The following is a 13402-nucleotide window of genomic DNA, read 5'->3' as shown; positions in this document are numbered from 1 at the left end:
ACCAGGTAGGACTAAAATGAATTACTTTTCTGATCCCACAAGAGCCTTCCTTTGCAGTCTTTCTTTTTTGAGTTATAATTTATCATTCATAATCACAATCATAACATATAGAACTATATACAGAACCTAGTGATTGTTATGTCAGTAACTAGGGACCCTGATTCTTTTACGATTTTTAAATAATCAGCTTAGCCCAGAAATAGAATTGAAGTTGGAAGTAATGACCTTAGCGCCCAGTCTGGCTTTCAGGTGGGAACTTTGCCATCTTCTCTCCCTCTTGGGCTCTGTGGTCTGGGAGCCCTTGCACTTTTCCCCCTTTGGTTTTTATGAGTACTGTCTGCTACTTCGTGGGATCATAGAATTTCAGAAGGTGACGAGATCTTACAGTGATCTGTTCCAACTCTTTCAGTTTATAGAAGGGAAAATGAGACTCCAAGAGCCATTCAGTGACTCACTCACGATTACCAGGTATTTGACAACCGGGTCAGATTGGTTCCCACTCTAGAGGGATGGTGCGGGGAGAAAGGCACCAGGAAGCTGGAGCCCAAATGGCCATTTTTGTTTTACACAAGCATCCACTCAGGTACTGTCTCTAACTTGCGTGTCCACAGAGATGGAAATTACTGTCCCAGAATGCTCCATGTCTACCAACTAATTGCTGATGGGTACAGATCCCCCAGGGGAAAGTGGTCCTCAGTAGCAGTAGCAGCAATGGCAACAAAGATGTCAACTTTTACCATATTCCAGTGTTCTACTTATACTATTCAGTATAGAAAACTTGGGTAGATTTGTGGCTCGGGGTTCATTGGCATCCAACTTAAAAAGGGGGCAGACCTGGCCAACTTGTGTTTGAGCACAGATTATTTTTCAGATGTTTAACAGTTCTGGATTAATGCCTGGGGGGCTTGGGAGTCCTTCCTCAACTAAAATGTTAATGATGCTAAGAACCCGACCCTCTTTAGTGCCAGTAAAATGGACAAGCTAAGTTCATTGAAAAATCAATGAGTTGCCTAAAAGGAGCAAAGAGCTGATTCGATTTAGGATTGGAGATTGCCCAGGACACACCAGGTGGAAAGAGTGTCCCAAGAGCTGCTAGTAGCTAGGAAGGGAGGCAGTTGTCTGTTTATGCCTACAGCCAGGGTGTCAGCTCCAAGGAACTGTGGGAAACTGAGGCAACCAATTAGAACCAAGCATGGACTCTGTTATGCCATACCCTGTCAAAGTCTGCAGATGATGACCGCTATGCAGAGAGGGAAAGAAAAGCTGGAGAATATACTGGTCTTAGAAGGAAAAGAGGTTAGAGGAGGAAAGAAAGACCAAAGAGAGTAATGAAGCTTGTCTTGTTTTCTGTTCAGAAACAGGTTGCAAAGAGCACTCTTCTGGGCATGGGGAGACCTTGACCATAGTCCTAGTTCTAGTTGGGTAAAATACAGTAAACAAAAGAAAATTTCCAGTGGAAGGCCTTCCTCCAGCCCCCGCTTTTTAGACAGCCCTTTGCCTCCATAACCAGGCAGCTGCACACACTTGATGACTCAGGACAGAGAGGACCAGGTGGCAGCAAGTGAGACAGCCATCAAGTGATAAGCTACATCTTTGTCAGAATGAAGTTTCTCGGAGCACCTGGGTGACTCAGTCGGTTAAGCATCTGACTCTTGATTTTGGCTCAAGTCATGATCTCACAGTTTGTGGGATCGAGCACCACAGCAGGCTCTGCACTGAAAACGCAGAGCCTGCTTGGGATTCTCTTCTCCTCTCTCTGCCCCTCCCTGCTTGCTCTCTCTATCTTTCAAAAAGAATATGGTTTCTGCTCACACACACACACACACACACACACACAGCCAACCTGCGTTCTCTTCCTGGCTTTTCTTGTTAGTTGTTTGACCTTATTTCTTCTCAGACCTCAGTTTCCTCATCTGGAAGATGATAGAGGTGTCCTAGGTCAGCGATTTGCAGAATTACATGGGAAGACAGGGGATAAAATAGGTGGGAATTCATTCCCAGACACCTACACACATGCATGCACACACAAATATGCACACACACAGAGTTCTGTTTTTGTTAATTTTTGTTAATGTGTCTAAGTAATATCTTACATGAACTTCCGATTATTGGTAACCAGTGTCTGAAAAGTACTGAGCTAGATACTTCTGTGGTCTCCTTTCATCTTGGATGAGCCAATTTTCCCCACTTTTCCACACTTTCAGCTACCTTTCTCATCACCATCTCCCAAGTACACTCCTGGACTTTATTTCACCCAAATCACAATATGAGAGGTGTGAACCACATCTCTGAAACAGGAATCAAACTATGTTTAGTTCACCCTATACCCATGACTTCTTTTCTTTAAATCCTGTTTTGAATCTCATTTACAGCCAAACCAGTAAGACACATGTTAATTAGCATGATTATGTGTGACTGTATTTCAAGATTCTTTCCTTTCTAATCCCAAATAAAGCATGTATTGGCTGAAATTGCAGCTTAGCTCAAAATCTCAGCAGGCCAAACAATGTTGTCAAATGGCATCATAGCAAAAACAAAAAACAAAAAAACCCAGCGATATATAGAGTCTTAGCCCACAAAGAAAGCATTCCGTGAAATACCTAAAAACATCCTTCTTTTGAGGACACGATCTTAGAAATCTACAGCACCTTGTATCTAACAGATTGTATTTTATCCAAAAATTGAGTGTCATTTAAAGGGGAATGCAAGCCCTGTGATTCTTAGCTCTGTCACTAACTTTCAGGGACCTTAAAGAAGTCACTCATTTTTGTGGACCAGCAGTTGCAGCTTATCCATCTTCTGGGTCCTAGACTCCAGTACGGTGCCTGGCATAGAGTAAGTTCTTGGTAAAGAGACATGAACTGGGGAGCCTGGGTGGCTCAGTCGGTTAAGGGTCCAGCTCTTGATTTCCACTCAGGCAATGATCCCAAAGTTTGCCGTCAGTGCAGAGCCTGCTTGGGATCCTCTCCCCCCCCCCCCACTGTCTCACTCATACTCCCTCTGTCTCTCTGCTACTGTCCCACTCATGCTCGCTCTCTCTTTCTCTCTCTCTCTTTCTCTCAATAAACTTAAAAAAAAAGATGTGAATCAATGAATTAGTGATTTAGTGACTGTTTTACATGTTGACATAGCAGATTTTAGAATCAGAAGGAACTAAGAATCAATACACAGTTTTAGGCTTTCAATTAGCAATTTTGTCCCCTATTCTTGTGTGTCCATATTTCCACTCTATTCTGCCAGCAGTAATACCTGAAGGATAAAAGCTTCCAAAGAGATGTGATGGTTGTCTTAAGGTACTTGAGGGTTCTCACGTAAGAAAAGACGTGGATTTGCACCATCAGGAAGGTCGAGCTGGAACAAGAGACAGAATAGACAGGACACATAAACTCCGCATCACCGTATGCATCCAGACGGAAGCCCTGTGAGCCACGAGTGTGAGAAAGGAGGGATCCAGGGATCACGTAGAGGTGGGTCAGATTAAAAAACCTTCAAGATTCTTTCAGACCCCAAGAGTCTATGATTGTACTTCAGTGTTGGACAGGCCTCTCCTCCACCAAACCAATAAAAGGCTAATGTTTTTTCTGTCTGTCGCAGGAGAGAGGCAACAGGTAGAAATCTCATCAGACTTGTCTAGATTCTGTAATTGTTTTAATCCTGTACTCATGTTGACTCTCGAATACCCTGTCAGAATGAAACACATAAGAAATAGAAGAGTACAGGAAAGAAGTAATTCTTTTTCAGTCCAAGACTTATACACGCCTGTTTCTCTCCGCTCAGCCAGCCCTGTGGTACGGCTATCAGGAGCTGAATGTACTTGTAGCCGTCAGGAGCTTCTCCTCCGGAAGAGTGTGTGATGTCCAGAACAAGGTGACAGGGCCAGTCATCCCGAGGTATATGTTCAGGTGTGGGTGTCACACTTTATGAGGAACACACGCACACGGCACCGCACTCTGAGAAACGTGGTCACGGTGGTGGAGAACACGAAACCGAGTTCCGCTCCCCCAGGCAGCTCTCTGGTGCAGGTAACAGAAAACCCAGCTCAAGTCGCCTCAACCACAGGGGGACTTAACTGAATCGCATGACCAAAAAGCCACGTTTTGCTGGTTTTTTAGAACTTGATCCAGCAAGTCACTTTTGGCTCTCTTTCTGGTAGGCTTCGTCCTTCACAGACCGGGAACAGCGCTTGGGTTTCCAGGGCAACCTGCTTCCCGACTAGAAAGGGAGAACAAGTCTCTCTTCCCCACAGGCAGCCAGAGGCCGGAGGCTTCAGTTTGACTGGATCGGTTTAACTTCCCCAAGCCCAGGGGATTTCGCTGTTGCTGACTAGTCAAAGCCCGACCACGTGTCCTGCCCGTAAAGCCGGTGATGAAGTAAGGTGAGGGCGAAGTACATGGGCTGGTTAAGGGCAGGGGAATTTTGTTAGAGTGTCATTATTAATAGAAGGGGGAAGAACAGAGGGCAGCCAATCATAGCAAATGATCTCAGGAAGAAAACAGGATGCCGACTCGAGAAAGAAAACTTTGCTGGAGAAATAGCCATCTCCAAACATGTGAGTTGCTGCCACTAGACTTAATCACTACAGCCCCAGACCACGGGTATATCTCCTAGGGAGACATATTTGAACTCATAGAAAGAAAGAACTTTCTAACAACTTAAGCCACCCAGGATAGAATCATTGGACTCCCATCCCTGAAAGTCTTCTTCCAGAGTCAGCAGCAAGGAGTCAGACTGGGTGACCTCTAACATTGTTCTGGATTCTTTTGCTTTGTGGAGGTTTGAAGTTAATAGAGACAAAGACTAAATGATAGCTCCACAAAAACCCTTTGAGACATGTTGACACATTAAAAATCTTCTGTTATCGCCGATTTATTTGACCATAAAGAATGGAATGGTCAATAGGCCTTTCTCTCTCTCTCTCTCTCTCTCTCTTTTTTAATGTTTTATTTATTTCTGAAAGAGAGAGAGAGACGGCATGAGCAGGGGAGGGTCAGAGAGAGAGGGAGATACAGAATCCAAAACAGGCTCCAGGCTCCAGGCTCCAGGCTCCAGGATCACAGAGCCTGCTGCGGGGCTCGAACCCATGAACCCATGAGATCATGACCTGAGCCAAAGTCAGACACTTAACCGACTGAGCCACCCAGGCGCCCTCAGTGGGCCTTTCTCAAAAAAGCCACATCCCCTCCAACTACCTGCCCCCCACATACATTGCATAACTGATACTCTAAACTAGATTCTGGAATAAGACCACCCTGTTGGGGGGAAAGAAAGAAAAGTTTGATACAGCCAACGTATTATCTTCTCTGTGAGGAAAGTGCCTAATAGACATCTTGGCCAGGCCAAGAGAGAAGGTTAATTTTACAATTCACGTTGATCATTTTACATTGTGTTTGCGAGCCCCTGCTTTTCTTACAAAATTCAGGCCTGAATATTAAAATTTACATTTCCCCAGAGGATGATTTACTAGGGTTCCTATACCCCTACGTGGAGTAGGACATGAGCTATGTCAGTTTTAAATACACAAGGAATAAAAGAGTATAGACTGGCAGTCGGATCCTTTCTTTCCTGCTCACTAACTGGCAGACCCAGCAAATGAATAATGTTACACTGTACCTTGACGCTCCAGCTGCTGTGTTTTGTGTGAAAATGCATTGTCCTTGATACTCGGGGAGCAGTAAGAGCCAAGTGATCTAATTTATGGCTGTGATGATTTCCTGTCTGGTCCCATCTGAGCTGAGCCCTCCTCTAGGCATCTTACAGCCTTTCTGTCCCACCCAGCTATTCGTGAAATTCAGGGATATTGAGTCTGAGCTTTTCAAAACTGGTCCCTCCTAAAGGCAGCAGAGAGAAAGTGCCAGGGAGTGGATTTTAGAAGGTGGGAATCCTAGTGACTTTCTCGTATCCCATTGAGTGGCTCCTTGTTAAATCATCTTACGACTTACTTTTGTTTTAAGTCGTTAATTGTTGTTTAAATAAGTCCCATGACTTATTTTTTGTTTTTGTTTTGTTCTATATAAGATATGCTAATAAGGCTTACAGGCATGATAAGAACGTAAACAAGGACAGAGGCTGTTAAACAAGAGAGATATGGCATAAGTGAATTATACTTGTTCATTTTGTATTATTAGTAATATTATTATTCATTATTTTGGATAAATAAATTATTTATTTTGTCTCCTTGTGCATTCATTCAGTATCTAAAAATGTCATTTTGCAAGAATTCCCATTTATGGTTCACTAGAGTACATTTTCTTTTTCTTTTTTTTTTTTTAAGTTTATTTATTTATTTTGAGAAAGAATGAGAGAGACTACCAGCAGAGGAAGGACAGAGAGAGAGAGATTGGGACAGAGGATCCAAGGCAGGCTCTGTGCTGACAGCAGAGAGCCCAATAAGGGGTTTGAACTCAAAACCGTGAGATCATGACCTGAGCCAAAGTCGGATACTTAACCAACTGAGCCACCCACGTGCCCCCCATTCTCTCTTTTTTTTTCCAAAACAAAAACAAACATAAAGCCAGTCCTTTGTTTAGAAAATCTTACTTTTTTTATTAATTTTTTTAATGTTTATTTTTGAGAGAGAGAGAGAGAGAGAGGCAGAGCATGAGTGGAGAATGGGCAGAGAGAGGAGGGGCAGACACAGAATCCAAAGCAGGCTCCAGGCTCTGAGCTGTCAGCACAGAGCTGGACATGGGGCTCAAACTCATGAACTGTGAGATCATGACCTGAGCTGAAGTCAGACACACCTGACCAACTGAGCCACCCAGGCACCCCTAAGAAACCTTATTTTAAGTTGCTGGTACTAAGCAATGTGTGTTTAGCTTCTGGTCATTGTAGAAATGATTTTTCTGTTCTCTTATTGAAGCCTTTTTGAGATTTGGGCACTTTGTTTTTGCAAAGTTGTAACAGATTGGAGGTGGTGTGTCCCTAAGTTTTACCACCCCGCACAGTGCCAGATAAAACAAGATTGACTGCCAGCTCCAGTTCTCCTGTGGGTAAGAAAAAACATGGCACCTGGATGGGAAGCTCTGCCTGGGAGCATTCTTTGGATTCCTCTAGCTCATCCCCTCACTTTATGCACAAGAGCCCTGAGCCCAGTGAAGGGAGGGAGCTTCTGAGACCATGAGGGTCTGACTGGAATTCCAAGGGGGCTTTCTGACTCCAGTGTATGTGCATTTTCTCCACACCAAGCAGCCTCCTGAGTCAGCAGTCTGGTCTAGCCCATGCTGTATCTATGACCTTGGGCACTGTGCCCCCCTAAGCCTCAGTTTCCCTAACAGCAAAATAAGGAGATTGAAATATATCATCTCTCCAGCTGCTCTCATTAAAAAAAAAAAAAACAATTTTAGGTCGTTCTTCTTCATTTAGAATATAAAAGTCTTAGTTTACCATAATCCTGGTTTATGTTAGGCAGAGTTAAGCTTAATGCATCTGATTTGAAAAGAACATCTGTAAAATAACTATCGTTCCTAAAATGTATGTAAAATAAGAATAGAATGAACAGTGTAGGCTCGAGTGTGGTGCCAGGAACACACACACACACACTCACGCACGCACTCACACATACTCCCGGTATTCTTCAGAATTGCCCACCGTATCATTTAATTTCATATTTTCTTCTTCCACTTAAGAGGAAATAACACAAGCTTGGAAAGCAGTAAATATGTAAAGAGAAAATGTGTCAACTGATACTGGAAGATCTGACCTCGGTCACACATAAATCTCTGCGACAAGGGCTGCAGGGCCAGCCATCATTCCAGGGAGTAAAAGAGAAAATGAAAGCTATAGCTGGTGTCTTCTCGAAGTTACATAGGTGGATCATTTGAGTTGTCTGACTCTGCTTGTGTATATAATGTAAAAGGGCCTAGTGTGCTTTCCCACTATGTGTACAGAACACCTCTGCAGAGGCACAATCACCAGAGTCCTTGACTGCATAGGTGAGGCCCCACAAGCAAACTTTTGCATCAGGAGCTTCCTTTCTGGGATCCTTTTCCAAAGCCATTAGTCATGCTATAGAAGCTTTTCTAATTGCCAACTATATGGTCCTTGCAAGGAGATATATGATAAATGGTCCTGCAGTAACAGCCCATAACTGATACTCAGGCCTGCCTGTTATGACATCATTCCTCCCCATTTAAACACACAAGGATCTGTCTTCCATCAGACTGAGGTGTAACTGTCCCCTGTTCATGTGACTTAAAGCCTTATAGCTAAGGGCTGTTAAAAGGAGGGGGCGGGGGGGGGGGGGGGGGTGGAAATAAGGCTATGCCCAGAAGAGAGAAGAGTTTCAATTAATTAGTTTATCAGAATGCTACTAGTTCTGGAGACTGATTAGCAAAGTATAATGACTGGAACAGTTATTGTTCTGTTCATGGTCCCAAAGTACTAGTTAGACATAGACTATTCAACACCAGCAAAATGTGCAAATAGGAATCTGGACTTGGACGAGTTAGTTATAAACAGCATTTCATATGTTGCAAGGTACAGGCAGTTCACTGGCCCCAGCAATATTATTGTGTTCCTCTGAACTCTGCTCTCACAGCTCAGCATTTGGAAGACAGACCTAGAATAAAGAGAGGCATTCACAAAGCGAACATTTTATATCAAGCACCCTTAGTACCACTTTTAATGTGCTATAAAACTAGGGGCTTCACTTTTTCATGAACTGTGTGTAAAAGCAGACGCAGTGACTGGAGGTTGACTTTGTTTCGGTCTGTTTTATGGCTGCTGCACCAGTACAGTAATGTGATCTTGAAAAAGGTAAACAACAACGAGTTTAGCAGTGAAAAATAAGCCTAATATAAATACAGTCGAGTACATGGCAATTCAGAATTTGAAAAATATGACTGTGGCATTAAATTTTCTGGTGGAATTGAACAGAGGAACAGAATATAACCTTTAAGGCAATATATCTGAGACTGAGGAAGGAAAGAATATATCTAACTCTGTGGTCTGTGTGGCATTCATATAAAGAAAAGCACAGTAGCTTTATTTAATTGAGAAAATGAATCAATTACAATGATGTTGCGTCCTCAAGTTCGCGTGAAATAGAAGATATAAGTCACCGCATTGTGTAACAATGTTAAAAAGTAATTGAGTATCTTAAGCATTTTGAATCAATTTCAGGTACTGGCACTGCTACCTTAATACAAAATTTATGAAGATGATTTCATATAATATGTAGCTATCAAAGCTGTGTAATAAAACCTGGTAACAACATCTCTCTTTAAAAACCTGGGCAAAATGGTATAGTTATAAGATCATAAAAAAAGACTCTGATACTGCTGTTTCCCCCTTCCTCGTAGTAAAGACAAAGCATTAAGATAGTAAAAATTTTGTCTTAAACCATGGTTTCTTTAATCCATAGAATAGGGCAAGGAGGAGACCTCTTAAGAGTTTAGTTCATGAGGAAAACTGTTCTTCCCTTAACTCATTTCAGACAGCTTACATATTGCTGGGAACAGTGTGGCACAGTTTATTCCTGAATTTATTTTGAAACATCTCACTTAGAATGTTTGCCGCACGCTTTCCTCAGAGAATGTTGTAATCCCCCCTGACTGTTGGAAATTTGTGAAAAACATTCTCTTTGCCAAAAACGGATTTCGAATTCTTTGTTCATTACAAGTAATGCTCATGTGGAAGTAGATACATCTTACTAAGAATGGAAGGTGCAGATTGAGGCTCCATGTGGACTTGAAAAAATAAATAAAAGCCAACACCACAAGTATCTCCTGTTGGAAAGCTACCCGGACCTTTCAAGAGTTTTGAAAAGTGGTATGGCTTCTTACGAAAACCCTTAGCCGCTCCAGGGTGGCAGTTAATCCCTCTCTCTTTGTTGTTAAAGTAAATCTTTCCCATCAGAGCATTATGCAGAAGTACTCTGTGACTACAGGAAGGAGCAATAAGTCGGCATAGCATTAAGTGGGAACTACCCAAAGAGACTAAGAGCCAGTCAGCCTGGGACAGAGGTTTCAAGGAGTGGTGACTGGGGAGAGCAGGGATGAGTGGGGGCCATGTTCAGATAATACATGGGAAAGTGCTTTTTAAAACACTCAAGCACTGGTGAAGGGTCTGCTGAGAAGCCCTGTGGATGCAAAAGAAATGCAAAAACATAGTTTCTGCCCTTGAGATGCGTGCAGTCTAGTTGAGAGGAACCCACCTGCCAAAACTGATTATTTGCCAACTTTACACACCAAGTAGATTTATACAAATATATCTACAAGTATATTTATACAAGTATATACAAGTCTATCTATACAGATCCAGTTGTTTTGAAATCATGCTGTGACCATAGGTAGATATTGGGGGGTGGGGGGAAGAGCACGGGAGAAGCCACAGTGCTACAGCCTGTCCCCGTGGCCTTGGCCCTGCCCTTGCCGCTGCCCTGTCCTCTGGGAGGTCCAGTTTTCCCTTCAGAGGATAGAAATGACCATCCTTGCCAACCTCAGGGTGCTTGTGCCGATCAGATACACATGGAAGAACTTCTTAAAACACCATCAACATTAATTTAAAAAATACAGTTGACTCTTGAACAACATGGGTTTGAGCTGTGTGGAGCTACTTATATGCAGACTTTTTTATAAATGCAGTGCAGAACTGTAAATCTAGTTTCTCTTCCTTATGATTTTTTTTTTTTTTAATGAAGCCAAGTGCAGGACTTGAACTCACAAGCCTGAGATCCAGACCAGAGCTGAGACTGAGTTGGACTCTCAACCGGCTGAGCCACCCAGGCACCCCTTCCTTATGATTTTCTTAATAATTTTCTCAACTCTCTTTTCTCTATATTACATTCCTAAAAGAAGATAGCATATAATACATATACCATGCAAAATAGGTGTTAATCGACTATTTGTTATTGTTATTGGTAACAATTTTGGGCAACAGGAAGCTGATTGTATCTGGAGAGTCAAAAGTTATATATGGATTTTCAACTGCACAAGAGCCGGCATCCCTAACTCCTGCATTGTTCAGTGATCAGCTGTCCTTTTACAATTTTCCCTATATGTTACTAGCTGGTTGGAGCTCAGGTGTCTCAGCCAGCAATTGACCCATCAATAATCATATTTAGTTCCTGAAATTTTCCTCCTTAGGAAATTTAGTGCCTGGGACTTTATTTGCCTTGAGTTAATAGTAACTCCAGTCATTTGTGTGGGGGTGGGGGATTGAAGTATTTAGTATTTCAGCTACTAACTGGATGTGTTATTAATTTGGTGTCACATTTTAGTAACTTTCTAAGAGATGTGGCTTATCGGTGTTTAGATGTGTGAACAGCCTGCCTTCAGAATGTTGCCTAGGAGCAGGCACTTACTTGCCTCTGCTTTTTATTCCCTGAAAAACAGTGTAAAACTTGCATGCACTTGATTTTCCCAGAGAGCATTGCTTCCCAGGAAACAGGCTGAAGGAATTTTGGAAAAGGTGGTGTCTTCACCCCACTCCTGAGTTAAAGACAAATACTTCAACCACATAATTAAAGTTTTCTTCAAAAAATAGGGGATGGTGAGCAGACACTGGCAGGAATCCAAAATTCTAATTTCTGACTATGATTTAATTTCAATTTTAAATAAATCGGTTTTTAATTTAAAAAGAGTGAGCTTCATAACATTAGCAATGATTGCAACATTAAGCCCAGTGTTCACAATCTAGCAATATAAAACATTATTTATATCTGAATCGTAAACAGCCTTTTGAAATGGATTATGGTTTTTCTCCCTATTCTAATACAACCTGGAGGGTACTAAAAAGTGTTGTGTGAAATTAACATTCTGCTGACTTTCGCCTATAAATGAGAAGCGAGCTATTAACATTTGTGTATTTTCATTATGTAAATTGTGTTAACACATGCCCACAAATTGCCACCAGCAATGCAATAATTTTCTCTCAGTGATCATAATGTGTCCAAGTGAGTCATTTTGATTATGACATGCTAATTACATATTGCCTTTTTTCAGATTCAGAAAAACCAGGGATCTTTAATGGTAAGCTTTATGAGTTCAGAAAAAAATTCACTTTTCTTTTTCCTGATGGCTGCTTCCTTTGCATGCTTGAATGCCTTGTTTTAAACTTAGCAAATTGCATTTTGAAGAAAATGCAAACCTTTAACTGCCTGTATTAGATTAGGTACCATTAGAAATAATAGAACATCCTGAGCATCCATGTTTTTATAAGAGTTTGCTGTTGTTGATTAATCTTGCTATATTTTATTGCATTAATGATTTTTTCTTTCCACTCCACTGTAAAGACATTGCACAGAGGCTAATACTTTTTCCTCTCTTCTTTCCCGTTGCAGCCTCTCCAGCTTCTGCAGTGCATTGTTGATGAGGTGAGGCATCGTCTTATGTGCTTTCACTCCTAAAGTCATTCCTAATGGTGTGGAAAGCTTATATTTTGTTTCCTAATGAAGCACAGTGCCCAACATCCTCGGAGCAAGTTGTGTCGTATGGCTCTGAGCTGTGTTACGTGGACTGGCCTTGTCCTGAGTCCCACTCTTCTGATTCTGGCCCGGAATCCCTCCCCAAACAGACTGTCCCATGGGCCGGTCCTCAGGGGTATCAGAAGCCCTGAAGACAAAACAGGATAATATCAATTCGTCCTCTTCTCCCCAGCCAGATGGGGATGGAGCCGGAAATTAAAGTGGTCTCATTTTTTTTTTCCATAGCAGATATTTCAAGTCATTCCAGTAGGCAAGGGTCAGAGTCGAACAACAAACATAAGCTGGATAAAATTTGTCTCCCTTGCTTTATTTACCCAAAGCATAACGGGGTGATAAAAATGTTCCAATGCTTCGGGTCAACAGTGCAGCTCTAATTTCCTAATTAGGCATTTTCCCCAGAATACATTCCTGACTTCTTCCTCTCTCAACTAGAACCCGCACATTTTAAGTCCTTCCCTACCTCTGATCACCCTTACCCATCGTGTTCCATTCTCCCTTCGCCTTCATGGAGTTAATCTACCGGCATTTCTTTCTCAGTCTACTTTTTCGACTCCTTCTTCTGAATTTAAAGTCTGTTTTTCTGTAAACTAGCAGAACACAGGGCCTGTAGGACACCAACGCTCTCAATTAAGAAAACATTAATGTTTCTAAAAACTGACTTTTTCTGGGCCTGGGCTTGCCTACCGGCAATGTTTATTTTTTAAACTTTAATTTTACAATATTTAAAACACTTGAAGTGAAAGCGATAAATGACTCAGATTGGAAAGTTTGAAAGAAAACAAATCGTAATTCATAATTATTCCTCTCAATTAAACATCTGTATAACCAGTTATGAGATTTGGGGGAAAAAATAAAGATCCTCCTAGGAAAAAAACAAACGCGCGCGCATATCACAATAATAGTAAGAATGGGGTTCTAACATCCTTAATGGCTGCATCCGTCAGTCCATATATCCCCTGCAAGCCATAAACCATGTTA

The 13402-nt window shown here is 41.9% G+C and overlaps 1 protein-coding gene across 2 annotated transcripts in view; it reads left to right on the top strand.

Annotated features, from left to right (window-relative positions):
* MAP2K5 (mitogen-activated protein kinase kinase 5) overlaps positions 1 to 13402 on the top strand; it is a 269836-nt gene that overhangs the window by 187793 nt on the left and 68641 nt on the right. Inside the window, exons 18-19 of one of the 2 annotated variants that reach the window (XM_039220036.1) lie at positions 11943 to 11969; positions 12281 to 12313. The exons of the other annotated variant lie outside the window; for it this stretch is intronic. Coding sequence (XP_039075967.1) covers positions 11943 to 11969; positions 12281 to 12313 — 60 coding nt within the window. The remainder of the gene's footprint in view (positions 1 to 11942; positions 11970 to 12280; positions 12314 to 13402) is intronic. 2 annotated transcript variants of the gene reach the window in all.

The sequence above is a fragment of the Hyaena hyaena genome, unplaced genomic scaffold, assembly GCF_003009895.1.
Source record: "Hyaena hyaena isolate Hyena2069 unplaced genomic scaffold, ASM300989v1 scaffold_15, whole genome shotgun sequence".
NCBI lineage: Eukaryota > Metazoa > Chordata > Mammalia > Carnivora > Hyaenidae > Hyaena > Hyaena hyaena.
The sequence above is the reverse complement of the archived record's forward strand: the minus strand, read 5'-3'. Positions and strand labels throughout refer to the sequence as shown.